At 39.0% G+C, this 19,471-nt stretch overlaps 2 protein-coding genes across 2 annotated transcripts; both read right to left on the bottom strand.

Annotated features, from left to right (window-relative positions):
* Positions 1-410: 410 nt before the first annotated feature.
* LOC129375135 (homeobox protein NOBOX) lies at positions 411-7,107 on the bottom strand. Its single transcript, XM_055054021.1, has 6 exons — positions 7,037-7,107; positions 6,810-6,943; positions 5,148-5,385; positions 4,179-4,474; positions 2,253-2,416; positions 411-475 (listed from the first exon to the last, which is right to left on the bottom strand). The coding sequence occupies exons 1-6, from the start codon at positions 7,090-7,092 to the stop codon at positions 422-424; spliced, it is 942 nt and encodes a 313-aa protein (XP_054909996.1). The 5' UTR covers positions 7,093-7,107; the 3' UTR covers positions 411-421.
* nobox (NOBOX oogenesis homeobox) lies at positions 7,100-12,828 on the bottom strand. The gene is made up of 5 exons (XM_055053672.1): positions 12,189-12,828; positions 8,544-8,706; positions 7,386-7,492; positions 7,147-7,182; positions 7,100-7,105 (listed from the first exon to the last, which is right to left on the bottom strand). The coding sequence occupies exons 1-5, from the start codon at positions 12,744-12,746 to the stop codon at positions 7,100-7,102; spliced, it is 870 nt and encodes a 289-aa protein (XP_054909647.1). The 5' UTR covers positions 12,747-12,828.
* Between the last annotated feature and the right edge of the window lie 6,643 nt (positions 12,829-19,471).

Below are 19,471 nucleotides of genomic sequence, written 5' to 3'. Positions count from 1 at the left end.
CAAGAAAGTTTTTTGTTTTACTCGCACTGTTGGGAGAAAACCTGGCACTCTGTTCCTCAAAGGTTTTTTTTTTTTTTTTTTTTTTCTTTTTTAATTCTAGTCTGAGGGAAAATGTTTTCAGCTGTTTCAGAGGCAGAGATTCATACAGGGATTTGGTTTCCACATGCTCCTGTTACTGCCTTGCATACTAAGATTAAACAGAGCAGAAAGTGCAGTTAGTGTGCAAACACAGCAGATGGCAACACAGATTAAGGATCAGGCCTGTATATCTACGAATGTCTGGGATGCCTGAGTTCCAACGACGGATCCACCCATATTTCACTGCATCGGATTAGTCGCATATCCACCAACTTCTCTTCTCCAGTGGGGAGACGTCTCAAACACACCCTGCTAACCGAGAGTCCAGGATCTTTGCACATGACTAAACAGTGCCCACTGGTGGGGTTAGGTTGTAGTCAAGATGAAGCTCCGAGGTCTGAAACAAATATCCAGATTTTCACATTTTATAACATGCAAGTATTTCTAAACACACTATGCTCTCCTGCCTGACCTGATCAATCTTCATAATAAACAACCATGTAGTTTTTAAACCTTCTAATAGACCTCCTTTGTTATAATTACCTTAAAAGCATTTTTTTATTATTATTTTTTTAAATAAGTTGATGAAATTAGTTTTCTAACTCATATTTTATTAGTTTGTCTAGCACCCAGAATTAGGTATTATACTGATCTTGCACCAGATCTGTTTTTCATTCTCGCCCTCAGGAGAAAATATACTTATTTATGTCTGGCATCTGGATGTTGGAAGGAAACACTTTGGATGGGCTGGAAAGTTTTATCAGGGTTTCTGACTGGGTGTAATGTCCTGAAATATCCAGGTGGCAGAAACTAAAAGGGCTGGTTAAATGTTCAACATTTTTTAAGGCAACAGCAAACACTGACTTGCCATTTATAAGCCAGAACTTGTGGATATTTAACTTGACCAGAATCTCCACAGTTCTGAACTCAAAGCAACATTTTTAGCACCTGTTCATGTTTTAGCATTTCAAAAACAGATGCATCTAAAATTATTCAACTCTTACTGCAAAGTAGGCACTCAGAAAAAAATTACAAACTAGCAGCTGTTTGCAGTAAAAACTATTCAAATAAGAACAATTCTAACAATTAAAACAGTTATTACAAGGGGTTTCTCCAAAATACCAGCACTTTATGAAAAGCATAGTTAGTACTTAAATCTCCCTATGGATGTTTAACCAACTGAAAATGTGTTTCATAACCAGAAACCAGTTTCTGTCAATGTTCCTGAGAAACCTGATCCCACTTCCCAAAACCTCCAGACTTCCAGTCAAGTGAATCATGGTAGTGTTTCATTAGCTAAAATTATTGTGATTATATAAAAGAAGGGAACAAATTTCCTGATTTCTTTTTTTAAGAACATTTAAACTGAAAGTGACATGGTTGTGTTTCTAATTCTTGTGCAACCACTTTGCCTCACGCCACAGTAGATTATATAAATTTTCAAAAATGGGCATCGAACAATCCTACATCTTATTGTAAATTTGAATAAAATGAAAACAGAACTGACTAAGGTTTTACTTTTGTATTTGTTTACACCTTTCTATTTTTAGCATGTCCTTGCTCAGTACCAATTCGCCTTTATGATACCCAAGATTAATTCGAAAACATGTGCATGCTTGTTAAGTTTTACAGGATAAGAACCAAGTTGTGCACTTAAGGTCCAAAACAAAAGTGTCTTGAATAAAAATGTATACGATTTGTTAGCAGATCTGTTTGAAATGCAATTTAAGCAAATAAAATGAACCTTTCCATTTGCTTTTATTGGAGCTGAGCTTTATGCAGCCCTACAGAGTATTAAGATACAAACATTTCCACTGAGAAGACTATATTAATAATACAAAATATACAAAAATGTTACACTATTTACACACATGGCAAACTCAAACATGGATTCAAAACTGTATTGGGGAGAAATCACAGTGGAAGTGGCTGTGAATCTCTTGAGGGCTGTCATACTCCAATTTAACACAAGAGGGAGCTGAAGGGCTTTGAGGAGATGTGGAGCGGACCTGAGGGGGAAGCAGCGATGAAGAACAGGTCGGAGTAGTCTCAGCTCTGAGACAGGAGGGTCGCAGAGTGGACACTGGTGGGAGGACGGCGGTGCTGGTGGGAATGTGTGACTGGGTTTCTGCTGCTTGGTGCAAGTTTGTATGTGAAAGGTTATGCTCCCCGACCTGAAAGCCAGGATGGACAGGCAGGCTGGAGGTAGAGGGGGTCTGGTGGTCTTGACCGGATCCCAAGCTGGCTGAGAAGGCGGAGGGACACTGGGTGCGCTGATGGATGCCCGGCTGACTGTACAAGTTACTCCATGGATACGACTGGTACGATGCCACCCCACCTGGCAAAGGAAAAAGAAAACAATTAAAAACGAAAACTACAGCAAATAAGCTTTTAATTGAGAAAAAAAAACACCAAGAGCAGGAATTTCGACTGAACTTTTTTTTATGGAACATTTCACCATCCAGTGCTGCTGTCATGACACCCACAACATGCTATATTATGGGAAACAGTTGCAGTGTAAGCGCTTTCTGAGGAAGAGTTCATCGCTGAAGTATCAGCATTCCCTGTGGGTTATGAACCTGGAGGAGACTCTCAATGTACACTAAAAATGAGAAATGAGGCTTAGAAGTAGCACAATTATTTCAATAAAGTAAAAAAAAAAATTATAAACAGAATAGCAATAATTGTTTCCTATGTTGGCTGAAAAGGTTTGGACAACCTCCCATTACAAGTGATTGAGAAAGTGTCCAAACTTTTGATTGATTGAAACTATGTCCAGTAAGGAGCGGCCATCATTTCACCACTATGGAAACTCCAAAAGATAAAGAGTCGAGCCCTGAAAAGCAGCTCAGATGAACCGATTTCATCTGGATGCTATTCCTTATTCAGTTCCCATCATATCTTTTTCTCTTTCTCGTCCCGAATCTCTCATTAAGCCCAACAGCTGCTGCTGGTTCTCACAAACGTCTTACTGCACTGCAGCTGTCAGCCAGCTTCTTCATTCTCATCTGCCAGTCTTGTCATACATTTTATCCTCCGTGGTGATGTACACACAGATCCCAAAGACCAACACAAAATGTGTCCGATTATAAATTAAGCAGTTCATTCCGGCTCCATGCTCAGAGCGCCATGCAGTCAGGGAGCAGCAAATTTGAATTTAGTCAATGAGGAGAAACAACTTTTCAGAAATAGCTTACATTTCTTAAAACACAGAACAGGATCATTTCCTATGTTCTTTGGCATTAGAACCGGTTTCCAATGAGAAAAATACATAAAGTAATCAACCTGAATTTAATTATGTTACATAATTACAGATTCTTTAAAAATCAAGTGCCATTCATTTATAAACCATTTCTGCATCAGTTCACCAATATGTACAACAAATGTATGAAAATTATAATGTATACAATATCTGAATGTGCTATTGTTATTAATGCCAATTATATGAACAGTCAGAAAAAGGGCTTTGAATTCACTGAGCATAATTCTTGGAATATATAATAAATATATAGTCTTTGAACATGATTAAATTTTGATTGAATAACTTGCAGACAGAAACATCTGAATGCAGATCTTGTGATTTTGACAAAACACTGATTATGTATGCGAGTATGTGGTTTCTCTTTCTCAGATTTTTTTGATTTTCTAGCTGAAATATTTGAATTCTGCAAGAATGAGGAAAATGAAGACAAACTTACAAAATATACTGACATTATTATTGTTATTCAGCTGCTCACATAATCAAAGCTTTGTCAGGCACATTTTTGACCCATCTCAGCTCATTTATATTAGTTACAGGTGTAGGACCATATGTTGCTTTACAGCCCGTATCTCAGTGCTTTCACAGATGTGCAGATTATCCGTCATGCGGGCACCAGCCCTTCTCAGCAGCAAGAATTTGAAAAGATTGTTTGCAGCGATGAACAGCAAACACAATCTGCAGCTCTGAGCAATTACTGCATTTAATTGAGTGAGATTTCTGTAATGCTGCTTTAAATTCAGCAAGGATTCAGAGGCTGTAGACAACTAACTGCATGCTTATTCTCTGCTACACATTTAATGAGTTTCCAAACAGCTTTGGTCTCAACCCAGCATCTCACCATGGTGGCCGATTTGCTGCAGCAGGATCTGTCCGGTCCTCTGGGACGGAAAGTAGGTGTGACCACCTGCTGAGTATGTGACCAGTCCAGCCGAGCTTCCTCCAGGTCCAAACGTAAGGTAGGAGGTAGGGTTGGAATCTGGAGGGTTGGGGGTGAGGTAGGGCGATGGAGTAAGGTAGGTCATGTGAGGTACAGATGTTTGAGGCTGATGCTGGCTGGTGGGAAAGGAGTTTTGAAGCTGGTAAGACAAGGAGCTGCTCTGCTGGCTCAGCTTCTCCGCAAAGTCAAAGAGTGAGCTGCAGGATCACAAAAGACACATTAACAAATATGGGTATATATCCACTGAGCTCCACCAGAGGTTTAACTGGATGCTGCTGACAAAGCACTACTAGGTTTAAGCTTCCAGTACCATCAGTCCAAGAAACTGTCAGCTCAGCAGCTACAGTGTTCACAGGTAATGTTTGTGGTAAAGGTTGGAGGTTCTCAGATTTGTTCCAATATTTTTTTTCCCTCAATACCCCAAAGCAGCAACAACATATTCTTTATATGTTAACTTAAAGTGAAAATAAAACCCAATACAGCCTTTCAAAATCCTATCTTTTTCTAGTTCCAACATATATAAATGTAATTTGGGTCAACTGATTGCTTACATATTTTTCAAAGTAGGTCTTGCTCTGTGTTGCATTTTGAGTCTCCCATTTCATTGGTGGAAACTCAAGACGCTGTAAAACAAAGCTGACTTTATTCAAATCAATTCATTAACTACAACAGTCTCGCAGTGTGACGTCTGAAATATTTCAGACCACCAGCTGTCACCCACTCTCTCGTACAACCGTCTCTGTGTGAGCCGTCATCATTTCACAGGATCCCTCTCTGCCTACGCTCAGTCTCCCTGTCAGTTGTTGCACTTCTTCATGTTTGAACTATTCTCTAGTACTCACAACGCAGTTTACTGAGTTTTAAACTTACCTGGTGTCATTCTGGGTATCGAAATGAGCCAAGGAGGCGCCGCTCTCAAGAGCATCGAGAAACAGAGGTGGGGTTTGGGCTGGGGTGTTGAGGAGAGACGGAGTCGGTGTGACGGAGTTAAACACGGGAGGAAAAAGAGGGAGGCTGGCTCGTCGCAGGGGGGGAGGGCTGTGCATGGGACGGGGGGGATGATACTCTGGCAAATTCCCCGAGCTCATTTCTCTCCCTCTACTCTGACCTTCAAGACAAAACAAATGTGTAAAAAAAATCCCATACATCAAGAACAACTTATCACAATATACTAAAGAATAAACTGTTTGTTAAAACATAGCAGTAGTTGAAGGAAGCAATTCAAAGCATCACTTGTCTGACCACTACCTTCTGCTGACACTTAGAAATACAAACAATAAGGTCAAAACAGAGCCACAGTTAAATTCTGTCGAGCTAAGACAAAGCACCTTGTGAAAGAGCTGAAAATGTATTCCTTCATTCATCCCCAAGAGAGTGGGCTGCAGATGATGTCGTAGAAGTAGATGTATGTTCTCTCAAAAGACCAGACCAGAAATAAACAGATGAAGCTGAGGCATCATGTAGTCCAGTGGACTCTGGCCAATTGGGGACCAAAGTACAACATTTGTTCCATTTTCAGCTGGGGCGATTTGTTTTCACTCTGCGTCAAACGACCCAAACCTTTTCCTTCAGCTTCGATCAACTGAAGGAAATGATCTAAAAACTTCTGAAGAAGACATTGAACGCAACATCCTGCTTCGTGAAATGCAAACAAAATTTGAATGGCATCAGATTTTAGCGTTTGCAGGATTTTCCTTTTGTCTTTGGCTAAAGACCACAAGCTATTTCGCCGTCCAGCGTTCAACTCGCATGTTCGTTTTGGTTGCATTTAACCAGAAAGCCATTTGCTTTAGTCAGCTTCCTGCTTTTGGAGAGGTTTCCAGTTCACTTGGCGTTCACATGTGAATTCAAATCACACAAGACTTAATTTCAACTGAACCAAGACCTAGGTTTTTAGGCAGATCAGACTTTGCTTTTTGGGTCCACATCAGAATTCGATTACACATTCACACCTCCCAAAACAAACCGGACTTTCTAAGAAAAGAAATTAGAGTTCAATTAAACAGGACTGATGTGGATGCACCCAACTGTTAAACTGGTGTTTGGATAGTTATCCTTATGAAAAGCATGAACGAATTTTATTTAATAACACAATCAGTCAGAGCTGGGTTTGCAACTGATCACAAACTAATTACTTCACAGCTAATTAACTTTCAAAAACTGCAGCTTGTATCGAATCAGAAAAAAAAAATGCTTTCCTTCTTTCTAAAAGATCCTGTTTAACATTGTGGCACTCAGACTTGTCTGAGTATCAAGTTGGGGCCAACAAGTTTACACTCACAAGTGTAGGATTATTGCTGTCACTATGACACCCCACTCGTTATGTATATAAAACTTTAGTAGAATTTGCTTTGGGTTTATTTCAAATGTAAAGGGCATGGAGACAGAAAAGAAAGGGGGGAAAATGCAAGAAAGATGGAAGAGAAGACCTGAAAGAAGAGTAAAGAAAGAAGGATAGCGTGAATACAACACAAATGCATTGTAACTAAAGGCACTGGGACATATCAGTTCTATTAATAGCTGTTTACGTACCTGGGCTGTTAAAACTCTCCAACAGGCTGCTGAAGGAGGATGGCGTCTGAGTGGACAGTGTGGGAAAAGCAGTTGCAGAGGCAATCTGAGGTACTGAAGCTGCGATATGACCAGGAAAAGGAGGCAGTCCTTTCCTAAACAGTTAAAAAAAAAGATGAACTACAAATGGTAAATTTGAAATGTTACCTAAAATGCAATCAGTGAATATTAGGTTCTTCCTGAAGTACCTGCTGGACGTCAGCATAGCTAAATGAGGATTGATTTTATGATTTGGACTATTCATACTGTGTTCAACTCTGCTCAGTGCACTTTCAGCCTTAGCTGTAATGGAACGCACTTTCCTCCACTTCGCCCTGCGGTTCTGAAACCAAACCTGATAAACAGCAACACGGAGAAGAACAGGATTAAATCAATTTCAGTTTAAAAACTACAGTGAGTGAACAAAGAAACTGATTTTAAACGGATGAAAAATAACTAGCAAAATTAAATTCAATAATGAAATTCTTTGTTGTAGAAAGGAAATGACCAAATAATTAATTAGTTGTGGAGATCATAAGAGCAGAAGGATGATCTGACCATAATCCTCTGAGGGGTGACACCGACTGACGCAGCAATAATCTTCCTCTTCTCTGCGTCAGGATAATGATCCTCCTGGAACAACGCCTCTAAATGCTCCAGCTGGTCTGAAACACCCAAATACACACATCAACTACTTGAAAAAACACTTTGAACACTGTAGCATTTTTGAATTACAATCACACATTTCATCTAAGAAGGATTTCATGTGACAAAGATGTGTCTAATTGTGAAACACTACAACTATTATACATGATTTTAAAAATTTCTCAGGGAAAAAAAACCCATTGATAAGATTCTTATTCTTCCTTTATTTTGCAAAATTACAGTTTTAAGCGTTTTGGAGTGCATCTCCACTAGCTTTGCAAAAAAAGCTCAAACTCAGTCCAATTACATAAAGCGTGTTTGTAAACGTCAATTTTTCAAGTCATGCCATGTGCCAAGTTTGACTTTAGACAGATACATAGGCTAATCTAAACTACTGAATGGTAGTTCTTGATGCATGAGAAAGGGACACCTAATGTCTTTGCAATATCCAACCACTTTTGTTTCACTGCTGCCTTTTCTATTTAGTTTTACTCATTTTGTGTAAACAGTAACAGCTTCCTGTCACCCGCGGCATGATGCTGTTCCCACCATTTTGCACTCTAGGAATTAAATATTCAGAGTAAGAGCCAGCCTCTTGGCTGACGCTACCCGTGTCACTATAAGTAGATGGCCACATCTTGATAGGTTTGCATTTTGCCTCATATTTTTTCCATTCCAGATGGTCAGAGCTCTGAGATGTTCAAAACGTGGGATGTCGTCGTGCCACAACATGCATGCTCTGTTAAACGTCAGTGTTTCGTGTCAATCTGATCATTTTGGGAACTTTTACGTGCTTGTAAAAGACCAGCAAGTATTGGCTTGATGTGGTCTGCTGATAGACTTCTGCCAAAGAACGGCGACTCCTAAAGCTGAATCAAAAGCTGCGACAACAGCTTTGTTTTAACGGTGGGATCTCTTGTCTTTCCAGGTGATTGCACCTTCTTTGTTTTCTATCATTTTAAACATACCTTGTTATTCAGATATTTTCTTGCACATGTGTCACATTGTTGAGATGATTGTCTTTGTAATGAAGCTAAATAATGGTGTGTGTATGAAGCAGACACCCTCTACCTGTACTGTAGAGCGTCCGTGTCTTCTTCCGTGGGGCAGGTGGTAGTGGGATGCAGTCCAACAATTCGGACCCTGGCGGCACAGGACAGCTGAGCGCCCGGCCTCGGCCTCTGTTGCTGCATCGGATGGAGCGTCGGGTGGAGCACACTTGACTTATCTCTATCTGCAACGATCCAAATCAGCATCAACTCAAGCACGATCTCCTGTCAAATCATTGGTTATTACCATTTATTTACCTGTATGGCTTCTTTTTAAGAAAACAAAATTAATCTTTTTTTTTTTTTCAGAAGACAATTTTAAAGTCTAACTATGAATTTGTGGCAGATAAATCTACAGTGGAAATCCTTGAAATATAGAGCCAAAAACAAAAACAAAAAACACGCACACACAAGGGAGCAGGGATAAATGTACAGGAATATAAAAGCGTTTGTCATACTTGGAAAATGCTTAAATCACATTTAAGGCTCATCTAGCCTATAGAGGCAACCTACTGATATCAACATGATATCCTGTCTTTTGAACATTACAACCATCTTAAAGTGATGCTGCTGTGATTTCCTAACAATAGAAGCTGGCTTTGGACTTTAAGGACCAAGCTATTAATTCCCAGTGTTAGCTGATTATGTTTCTTATGCACAACTTATATGTCTACACAGGGGCTGCAGGAAGCAGATAATGATTTCCTCAGTTTTGTGTTAATTGCTTCGTCCATTAAAAGAAAAAAGAGACCTGCAATTACGTAAGACTTGTTTTTAAGTTGATTATATCATCTAGAACGCATTTCTTAATAAGGCATTTATCTTTATCATTTATGTATAAAATTGCCACTGCAAGACATTTATTAAAGTGTGAAAATATATTTGTTTTTCTACAAAACGTATCCAAAATGGGAGGATATTAGTAAATAAAGTTATAAATTACCTGACTGAGCCCCACCATTCTCCCTAATCTGTATAAACATCATGCTCACCCAGGATGACAAACATTTAAAAGGCATAATTTGACTGAAATAATCACTAAATGAACAGATCAAAACAAGTTTTGGACATTTGACATTTAAAATACTGGTATAATCAATTAGAGATGCACTGGTAGTTTGGCTAGTGATTGGAAATGGGCGAGTTGTGACAAGTTTCAGCATTTCGTTAGGCACTGAAAATCTCCTTCATTAGACCAGCTCTTTACACATTAGGCTTTGTGACAGACGGCCACTCACACTTAAGCAGATCTTCATTGTGCACAGCTATGTCTTTCTTTCCAGAAAAGCACATTAAAGTCAACTTGAAATAGACAAAGAGGGAGGATTGATGGATACAACAACAATCATTTAATCCCTCTTTGCCTGGCTGATGTCCAGAGTCCAGTCAAAAATAAACTAGCTTAATTAGCCAACATCGACGGTTCTTCGTCTGCAGCCACTTAAAAATATCCTCATCGTAGGTATTTTAACATAAATGAAATGCAGAAACGCCACATACAAAAACATGTTCAGTGTGTTTTTTGAATCATTATCTCTTTTATGTCTAAAAATATGATACTTTATTGTCAAAAGTCACAGTTAAAATTCCTATTGAAACAAAATAAGAGCAAATTTATCTGTATGCACGGTTTGATAACAAGAATCAAAAATTAAAATTATTCTTTTGTAAAGTACTTTGATTTGACGTTTGTGAAATGGCGCTATATTAGGATACTGAATTGAATAAATTGCTTAGCGGTACAGGTTTTTATTTCTTCTTTTTATTTCTACTTATAAAATAGACTAGCGAATGTGTATTTTTTCTGGGACATGTTTATAAGACAGTGTTATATTTAAAGATGAAAAAAACTGAAATTTTTGCTATATTTTATAATCATTGCCAGAGGGATAAAATTTTAAGTTTCAGTACTTTGTGTTGCTCTTCAACTTAGGAAAGAGCTGTTGAATCCTGAAATAAAAGAACTTTAACTCTTGCAACTTAACTCTTGCAACTCAAAGTATGAACAACAAAAAGAAAACAGATTTCATGGTGAAGGTGCTGCTTTTGACTGGAATATAATGGGAACACAGTCTGAGTTTGCTCAAGCTCGCTGTAAGCTTTAGAGAGGCTCCATTACCAAATGATAACTTCACACCTCAAATTAAGCTTTAATATCCAAATGGCATTTTCACTGGTGCTTCATTAATAACACAGACATTTGTAGGTGTGCATCATTTCATGCACATTAGGCTGTAATTATATCTGGCAAATGAGTTATTAAACACCTGTTAGTTTCCCCAAAATATGCAGAAGTATTATTAAAACTGAGTGTGGTAAATAAAAAAAAATACATTTAAAATCAGACTCAGCAGAACTTGGTCTGTCAAACCAGAAGAACTTAAATATAAACTAAAAAATGACTGAAGAAATTTAACCGGGGCCTGCCAAAGTGTCCATCGGTTGGAACCCAGCGATCTGATGCTAAAAATGAGCATCAATGCTAAAGTAAGCTACAATGTTCTCAATAGCATGTGGAGAGTCACAAGCATGTTGAGCATCATGGACTTTCTCCATTCAGTATGTTAAAATGAGTCTATAAGCTAAAATTAGCCAAAATGCTAATGTTAATCTAAATGCAAAACGCAAAAGTAAAAACCTGATTTATACTTTGTGTAAGTTCGTTAAAAGAAAAAAACACTCATCTCTTAACACCAAATTAATAGTAAGTAATATTATCATTCATAAAACATAAGCTCTTTTGACATCTGCTTATCTACTTAGACACAAGAAATTTACACATGGTAAATTTTGCTAAATTAAAACTGAGATGATCTTTGCAGCAGTTGGTTACCAGAAAACACTCACATCGCTTAACTACATATTAACAACAAATATTATTATTGTTGAAAAAAAAACATGATTTCTTTTGCTCTTTTGAAATACTATTTATCTTAAGTGGTAACAATTGTTGTTACTACTTCACAAGAATTGTGCAGTTGGTAAATTTTTCAGAAAAGGGAAAAAACTTTTGTCATTGGTGATAAATATATTATGAAACCAACATTCAACGCAAAAGTAAACATTTTATTTATACTTCACGGCAGTTCACTACCAGAAAAAAAACTGCTAATCTCTTAACAGCAAATTAAAAACAAGTAATATTATTGTTTATGAAACATAATCTCTTATCAGCTTAGACAAGAAATTTACAGTTGGTAAATTTTGCTAAAATAAAAATCAGATGTTTACTTTGTGGCTCCTGGTTAGCAGAAAACATGCTCATGTGTGAGTCACTGACACAAAACAGTGCAAGTTAGAATTTGTTTTGATTTGAATTTGGTTTGTTTTTGTTTGTTTTTGTTGCTACTTACGTCACCATGGTTATTTGAAATGCCAATAGAAGTAATGGCTCGCACACATGAGATGCAGCCGCATCTTTTGATGTATATATTGTGGGGGTGCACGCAGCAGTACGAGCCGCATTAACAGTGAAAAGAAGGGGCAGTTATCTTGAGGTGTAGAGTAATGGGGGCATTCCATGCATTGCATGTAGGCACTGAAATGCCTTGCTTTGGAAGGCATTTCAGGGCTCTCCTATGCTCTTCTATGGCAGGCCCCAATAAAAGAAATCTGTAAAAGGTTTGTTTTAAAAGATGGAGGAGAGGTGACAGCAGCAATACTTCACCTGGAGCGGCTGGGAGCTCTTCTGGGGGAGACAGTGAGGCTGAGAGGGGCTGTGGGGTCGTTTTGTCCCACCGTGTGATGGCGGCGCTGCAGACTGGATGGGGACTGGTGGCTGGGCCGGGTACAGCACTGGAACAGGGGCCGGGGGGCAGTACAGCCCAGTCGCCTCCATACCCAGATAAACGGGATCAGACAGCTCACAGCTACTAATCAGGCCTACAGAGGGATCAAACTGAATTGAGCTCTCCTCTGAGGCCGTCACCGAGACTTCCTGCGTCTCGCTTTTCTTTTCCTCCTCCAACATCACACCGACATCCTCCTTTCCACCTTTTCTCGTTTTCGCTTGCTCGTTTTGCTTCTTGCCTCGCCTCTTCCTGCTCTTTTTCTGTGCAATTTTCTTTTCTGCGACTTTTTTATTTTTACTCGCTCGCTTATCAACAATTGTTTCGCTGCTAATCTCGGTCTCTTTATCTTGCATCTGAACATTCTGTGCTGCCGCCTCATCCTCCGCTTGCAGGCTCCTCTCAGACTTCACCTGCTCCGCTTCCTCCGTCTCCATCAGTTCCTTCTCTGACACAACAACTTCATTTTCTCCTTTTTCCTCCCCCTCGTTCCTCTTGCCATGCACCGTCTCCCCTCTCGTCTCTTCATTATCTCTCTGATTTAACGCATTCTCATCTTCTTCTTCCCTTCCTCTGCTCGTCTTCTCCTTAGTGTCCTTTGTTTCCAGATCTTCCAGGTCCTCACACAGCAGGCTTGAACCGTCTGAAACAGGGTAAAGTAAGATCATTCAACCTCTTTCTTTTTTGTCTGAAGTACAGAGCCGCTAAAATGTCTAAATAAAGATGATTAGTTCACTTATCTTCTTCAGAGAGGTCATTGCAATGGAAGATCTAGCGCCTCTTCTAGATAAAAGCAGAACCTAAAAAATGTTTCTGATCTAATCAAAGTTTAATCCATCCTACATTTAAGCAGTTGAGCTACATTAAGCAAGATTATTGTTCAGGTTTTTGGCGTGAGGATTCATTAAATATATTTGTACATAATTTGGGGTTGAGAAATTTTGTTCACTTTGGTAAAAATGTGTCTTCTATACACTGGATCGAATGGTTTGCCAACAGTTTTTAACTACATAGACATATCTACAGCTTAACTCACAATTAGTCCTTCACCTGATAAAAAAAATTAAAAATATATAGATATGGATGATCACTATTGATGTAAAAAGAGAAATAAGGTTTGTTTATATACAAAAACTAAGGATATCCAACATGTTTCATGCCTCAAGATAATTTACGCAACATTTTTTTTTAAATCGCATTGTGTTCACTTAACAATAGGAAAGATGGTTGTCGAAGGTAGGGCCTCTTTTAAAATCCTGGATTTTCCAGTTTTGTAACACTTTTACAGAGCTAATGTGGCATAAATGCTGTACAACCTAAGTTAAAAACAAATCTATCAGAAAGAAAAATATAGATTTCTTTAATGTCTAAAAACAAAGCAGGTTAAATAAGTGAGTCCACCCAAGTACTCTTAACACTTTCTGATTTAATTTCAGCTTTCAGTCTTAAGAGTCCCTCCATTAATCCTTATGACTCCAAAAAAAAAAAACACACTTTCAAGACTTTCCTGACATTTATTAATTTGCTAAATTTACAGGCTACAAAGGGTCACAGGATCACATTATTTATGACTACAACTGATGTTTGTTGAACACGTTAAAAGTGGACAATAACTTGTTATGGTGTCTTAAGAGAGGTGTGCACACTTTTGAGAGCCACTACAGGTGTAGGAAAGGCCAAAAGCATTAATATTCAGCCCACCTTCATGTGTTACATGAAAATATTATACAGTTCAAATGAAATCCAGCCTGACTGGTCACGTGTCGTTCTGCGGGCAGCGTTACACATGACTGATGTTCCTCAGGAGAAACCGCAGGCTGCAGTGACCCAATTAGTGTCCCAGGTGTGGCGCGCCTCGCGCCGCCTCACCTGTCGGTTAATTAACTCCACGCTGCTAGCTCCCGCTGCTAAAACCTCCGACCCTGTCCCCGTGTCCAAACATCGGGTCGGGAATGTTAATAACGCGGCTTTTAAAGTGTCTCTGGGAGCAACACCATCACAGGAGACGCTGTGGGTTTAAATAAGTTCAAAAACCAGCCGTGGAAAGTGACGACGACGAGCCCCAAAAAAAAAAAACGCCACAAACGAGCCAATTAAACAATAAAACAATTAAACGCCGGGCTGATTGTCCTTACCGAAACCTTCAGTGAAGTCGCCGTCCTTGTCCATATCGTCACGCGCTGCAGGTCAAGTCCACGGAGTTCAGCTGAAGAGGAAACGAGGGTCCGCCTTAACGAGCCTGATTGATTGATTAGGCCTCCGCTGGGGGGAACAGGAAGTGGTCACATGAAAGGTGAAGGCGAAGCCGATGCAGCCAATCATGGAGGAAATGATTCACCGCCCATGAACTTTGTTTATGGTTGAGGCGAGATGGTTTGTTCGGAAACACAAAAAAAAAATGTTTTTATGACATTTGGAACGATTTAGGAAAAAAAGATAATAAATAAAAGTATCGATATCAGAGAGTAACCAGAGCTCTTGGTCTAATTGACAACAGCTCTTTGTGTAATTGCTATATTTTAATATAACAAAGTTAGACACCATTAAAAAAAAAAAAAGTTTTCTAAAATTGAATTGCAAAAATATATTTAGCAAAAAACAGATAAGAAAAAAAGAAATGAAACACAGATTTTCTGTTTTTTTTTTATCTTTTTTTTTTTTTTGTACCACTGTCTTTGCATCTGGATGATATATTACTAGTTTAATTTGTTTAGAGATTAAATAAGTCCTGTACGCTGCTGCTGTAGTTTGTTTACGTCACAAGCCTTTCATGTTGACTTGAGTGAACTCTTTACTAGATTAATCACATGCTTGTATATTTCAAGTGTTTATTTTCTACTAATTTTCCTTTAATGAATTTGACTTATGAAAAATTCTAGATTCTTGGAAATTTAAAATTTACATCAGGCCAGCAAAAAAGAAGAAAAAAAACAACATTATGTGACGGCCTACATAATCAAAGACCTGACTCGTCTCTCACACCCTCCTCCAGGAAGAGGCTGAGCTTCAAAAAGTCATCACTGCTGAAGAAGCTGCTTGTTCATGGAAGGCTGTACGCAAACTGATCAATGGAAGATTGGGTGAAAGGAAAAAGTGTGGCAGAAAAAAAAATGAGCAAGAGCAATAAGTGTACCAGTGAAAGGATTGCGAAGTGAATCGGTTGAACAGTCTGGGGATGATTCACAAAAGGTGTGGACAGCAGCTGAAGCCAGAGCCACACACAGACGAACAGGACTACAACTGCAGCGTTTTCTGTGTGGAATCACTGCAGATCCTCAGAAAGTGTCAGAAGTGAAAATAACCCAGAATGTTACTCTGTGGTCTGGAGGCCTCCTTTATTCAGCCCAACGTTAACTTTGCATTTAATCTGAAACTCATGGTTCCAGGTGGAGGAAGAGTTGAGAGTTTAGTGTCATTCAAGTCTTTGTAGGATTTATTATTACAGTCTTTCATTTGCTCACCAGAACATATGCACAAATATTTTGGGAGAAAATCCATCTAGGTATTTCTATTCATCACCATACAGTCAGAAAATGTGAAAATCTAAAAGATTTCTCTTTTTGTTTGGTTTTACTCTTTGCTCAATGAACCATCTACGTTAAAAAAAAAAAAATGTTTCTCTTATGTTGCTTGGTCTACATTTGCACCAACCAATGATCTAACCCATTGTAGAAATCGGAAATGATACAAACACTCAACAGATCTGATAGTAAAACCAAATCTTCTCCTCCCCCGACCCAGAATGTCAAATGGCGACCCCCCAAAAAACAGAACGGTACCTGCAGAGTGTCTCAGCATAGTGGAGAGCATTTCTATGTTCAACAATCCTGCATCTAAGTTATTAATAGATGCAGCCAAAAAAGCCAGCTTTGGGCTATTTTCCCTCCTCACATTGTAGTTGTTCCTCTCTTACCCACCAGATGGGGCACCGATTAGAGCCATGGCGTCTCACTAACAGGACCGGCTCATATATGATGCATCCTGTCAGGGTTTTCTGGAGCCATGTTCAAATATGAGCAGCCCGCCTACCTAAACCAGCACAGTTCGTCTTCCTCAAATCCTCTATGCCACAATCAGTTGTGGTCATGAACATTTAAAACGTGAATACTAAAAGACTGATTTTCTTTCCAGTGTTTTCACACATTCCCATGGACTTTCTGAGTGAGAGATATAAGGAATGATTTCCTTGCTTTGAAACAACACACAGTTAAATGTGTTTAAGTCTGGCGTAAAGAGACTGTGATGGCCCACATTCAGATGTATCGCCCTGCATGTTGTTGCAGAGAAACACAAGCTGAGGGACTTATCAGTGAACTGAAAGAGGTTTAGAGGCTAAGTTAATGCTGGCGTGTGAATTTACAGGGAGGTTCGGGGGAGAACTGTATCGGCAGGCAGTTTGTTTTGATTGTATCTTTCCAGAACCTGTTTATCTGATGTTTCACAGCATAAAGTTTGAGCGGGACTCAAAGAGTCTGAGAATACAAAGGAGAAACTCACTTCCTTCAACTAACGCATGTTCGATCAGGATTATAACCTCCAAAAGTGTTCACAATCCCTTTATTCCTCTAGATTTTGCCAGCGCGGGTTTTTTTTAGCTGCTTTTCTGATTAATGATCTGTTCGGCATCGCCTGCCGGTTCAGGCGGACGGCCATGTTTTGATAGATTTGCTGTTGTAACGCACTCTTCACTTTCAGATGATGGACTGAACACGCTTGGATTCGGAGCGAAGGAAGGAAGCCGAATACAAATGTACGTCTCGCATTTCAGATTTTTGCTTGTAAAAATAGTTGAACACAATGCATCACAACGTTTGCACTCCTTTGCTTTGGTCCATTACACAAAACCTCAGGAAAACACATTGATCATTTTCGGTCATTGCATGATAAAAATGTGGAAAAGTTGAAGGGGTGTGGACACTTTTGCGAGGCACCGTTGACTCCACGAAGCTCTGCAAGACGCGCTGCAGTTTTAGCTCTTCGCTTCAGGTTTCCCACTGTATTTCTCCACGAAAGCAAAATGAATACAAATGGAGTTTCCTTTGTAATGCTGTCAGCACGGGAAGACATGACATTTAAATAATTCAGCAGTTGCATGTCTTTCCAGTAACAATGTCCTGGTGGATAAGCCGCAGAGCTCACTGACAGCAGCCTCCACTGGAACCAGGAGGAGCTGTGATGTTGATAGCTTGTTCTCTCGATTACATGGACTTAAGAGATGTTGGAGGCGTTTCTGGGAGACTCTCCTGATCTCAGCGAGCGGAACATGTTGTCAGATGGAAGCGGAGATGCAAGGAATCGAAACATGTTGGTTTTCAGACTTGTCGAGGAAGAATGCGCTACCAAAAACACCGACGTAGCAGTGAGGTCAGGACAGTTGGATTTTACTTGCCTTCACGTTGCAAGTAAACTTTCTGCATGGGGTTCATTTCATTTTGAGTTTTTCTTGTTTCGGTAGTTTTGATCTTGCGCGGCGTCTCCTTTCATTTCGACTGCTTAGCACTGAAATTTGATACCACTATATGACAAAGAACATCTGTGAGTTCCTAGACCAAATTGTTGGAACATTTTTTTAAAAATAATTACTCAGAATTATCCGGGATTGTAACAACTTCCGCTGGTGCAGAAGAGATGCAGATGTTGATGTGAAACATGAACAGATCAGCTGCAGAGCTAACGCTATCAAAAGTCTGATCAAAAGTCATTGGTTACACTTAGTCCAGTAGGAAAAGATCTAAGAAAGGTCACTTTAGTGTCTGGTAATCCATTGTCATGTTGGTCTCTCCAGACACGATGAGAGACAGTCCAGCAGGTATCTAAAAGGATCCATGATGTCCAAGCTTCCAGGACTATTTTAAAGAAAGAAGATGCATCATATCCCTCACCTGAGAGGCCATGTTTTCTTATCTTTCCCATTTTGAAGAGAAATATCAGCCTCTGTATCATATCAATGCAGCATGTCAACCAAAAAGGGCATGCATATTACAATTAGGTTAATAAAAAAAATAAAATAAAATCAACTTTAAGAAGCATAAAGTAAAAATATGTTTACACTTATATGATAGGATTCGCAAGAAATAAGAAAGAATGTGAAGAGTGAGATTGTGTGAAACCATTTCTTTCTTTCTGCCATCTGAATGAAATGGAGCAAAATTTCCCCAAATTTCCGAGTTGTTAGGATGGCGCTTCAATAACAGCAGCGTTCATGCACAAAACTTATTTCACCCATTTGCAGGTTTTTGCAGCACGGCGCTATTTGAGTTTGAAAGGCACTCATAGCAAAAATTTCTCATTAAAAAAGAAGCTGTGTTGGTGATTACAGAATGTACATAAATAGTTTTTATCTAATGAAACAAAAAAAAAGATGTAACAATAAGCAAGGGTTGATTGGGGTGACCTTAAGAGGCTCAAACACCCCGAGGTTAATTACATTGTAATTAGTTTGGGCATTCTGATTAATGGTGCATTTGTGAGGGAATTAGCTCAGCAGAGGCACAAATGAAGTCTGTCTGAAGTTGTGTTTAGTATGAAAAGTTTTTTTTTTTTTGCATAATCTTGCAGCCTGATGTTTTTGATTAAGATGCTGGCTGCACATGGAACAAAAAGGGCTTGATCCCAATTTGTGGTAAAAAAAAAAAAAACATATATATATATATATATATATATATATATATGTAAAAAATCATCAGCCGAAGCTCCAGGATGAACTTCTACAGGCCTGCTGTCACATTTCTTTGTAAATTTTGATGGTTTTCTCAACATTTTGTATGATTTTATACACAGCTTTGCACAAATAAATTGTTGTGGCGTTCTTAAACTTCTCTCTCATTGGGTTTCGCAATTATTGGAGAGCGTTTGGTTTTTATGCATTTCCAGAATAAGGTAAAACAGAGTCTTTCTCTCTCGAACAATTCTCTCAGCTTTTTCTCCGTGGAATTTCTTCAATAACTCGAGGGATAATGTAGTTTCTCCGAGATGTCGTGGACAGATCTTGAAGTTTTTAATACTTTGGCTGCCTTTCATTTTTAGTTCTCTCAAACTGACCAGGTCACGCCAGGGGATTCATTTTCCCCATTTCCACGGCATATTTGCTCTGGAAAGGGAGACTGCTGCCATTCAAATATATTCCATATCATGCTGGATCAACATGTGACAGAACTTATCT

Source organism: Poeciliopsis prolifica, unplaced genomic scaffold, assembly GCF_027474105.1.
Source record: "Poeciliopsis prolifica strain line A6 unplaced genomic scaffold, Auburn_PproV2 SCAFFOLD038, whole genome shotgun sequence".
NCBI lineage: Eukaryota > Metazoa > Chordata > Actinopteri > Cyprinodontiformes > Poeciliidae > Poeciliopsis > Poeciliopsis prolifica.
The sequence above is the reverse complement of the archived record's forward strand: the minus strand, read 5'-3'. Positions and strand labels throughout refer to the sequence as shown.

Bases quoted from the DNA above. Each gene is read 5' to 3' on its own strand.
- LOC129375135 (XM_055054021.1), bottom strand. From the start codon at position 7,092: ATGAATAGTCCAAATCATAAAATCAATCCTCATTTAGCTATGCTGACG. The intron at 2,417-4,178 runs GTGAGATGCTGG...TTCCTTTGCCAG, and splicing joins GCAGCAAATCGGCCACCATG to GTGGGGTGGCATCGTACCAG. The intron at 476-2,252 runs GTCGGGGAGCAT...TATTTGTTTCAG, and splicing joins CTGTCCATCCTGGCTTTCAG to ACCTCGGAGCTTCATCTTGA.
- nobox (XM_055053672.1), bottom strand. From the start codon at position 12,746: ATGGAGACGGAGGAAGCGGAGCAGGTGAAGTCTGAGAGGAGCCTGCAA. The intron at 8,707-12,188 runs GTGAAGTATTGC...GGATCGTTGCAG, and splicing joins AGAGCTCCCAGCCGCTCCAG to ATAGAGATAAGTCAAGTGTG. The intron at 7,493-8,543 runs GTAGAGGGTGTC...TGGGTGTTTCAG, and splicing joins ACGGACGCTCTACAGTACAG to ACCAGCTGGAGCATTTAGAG.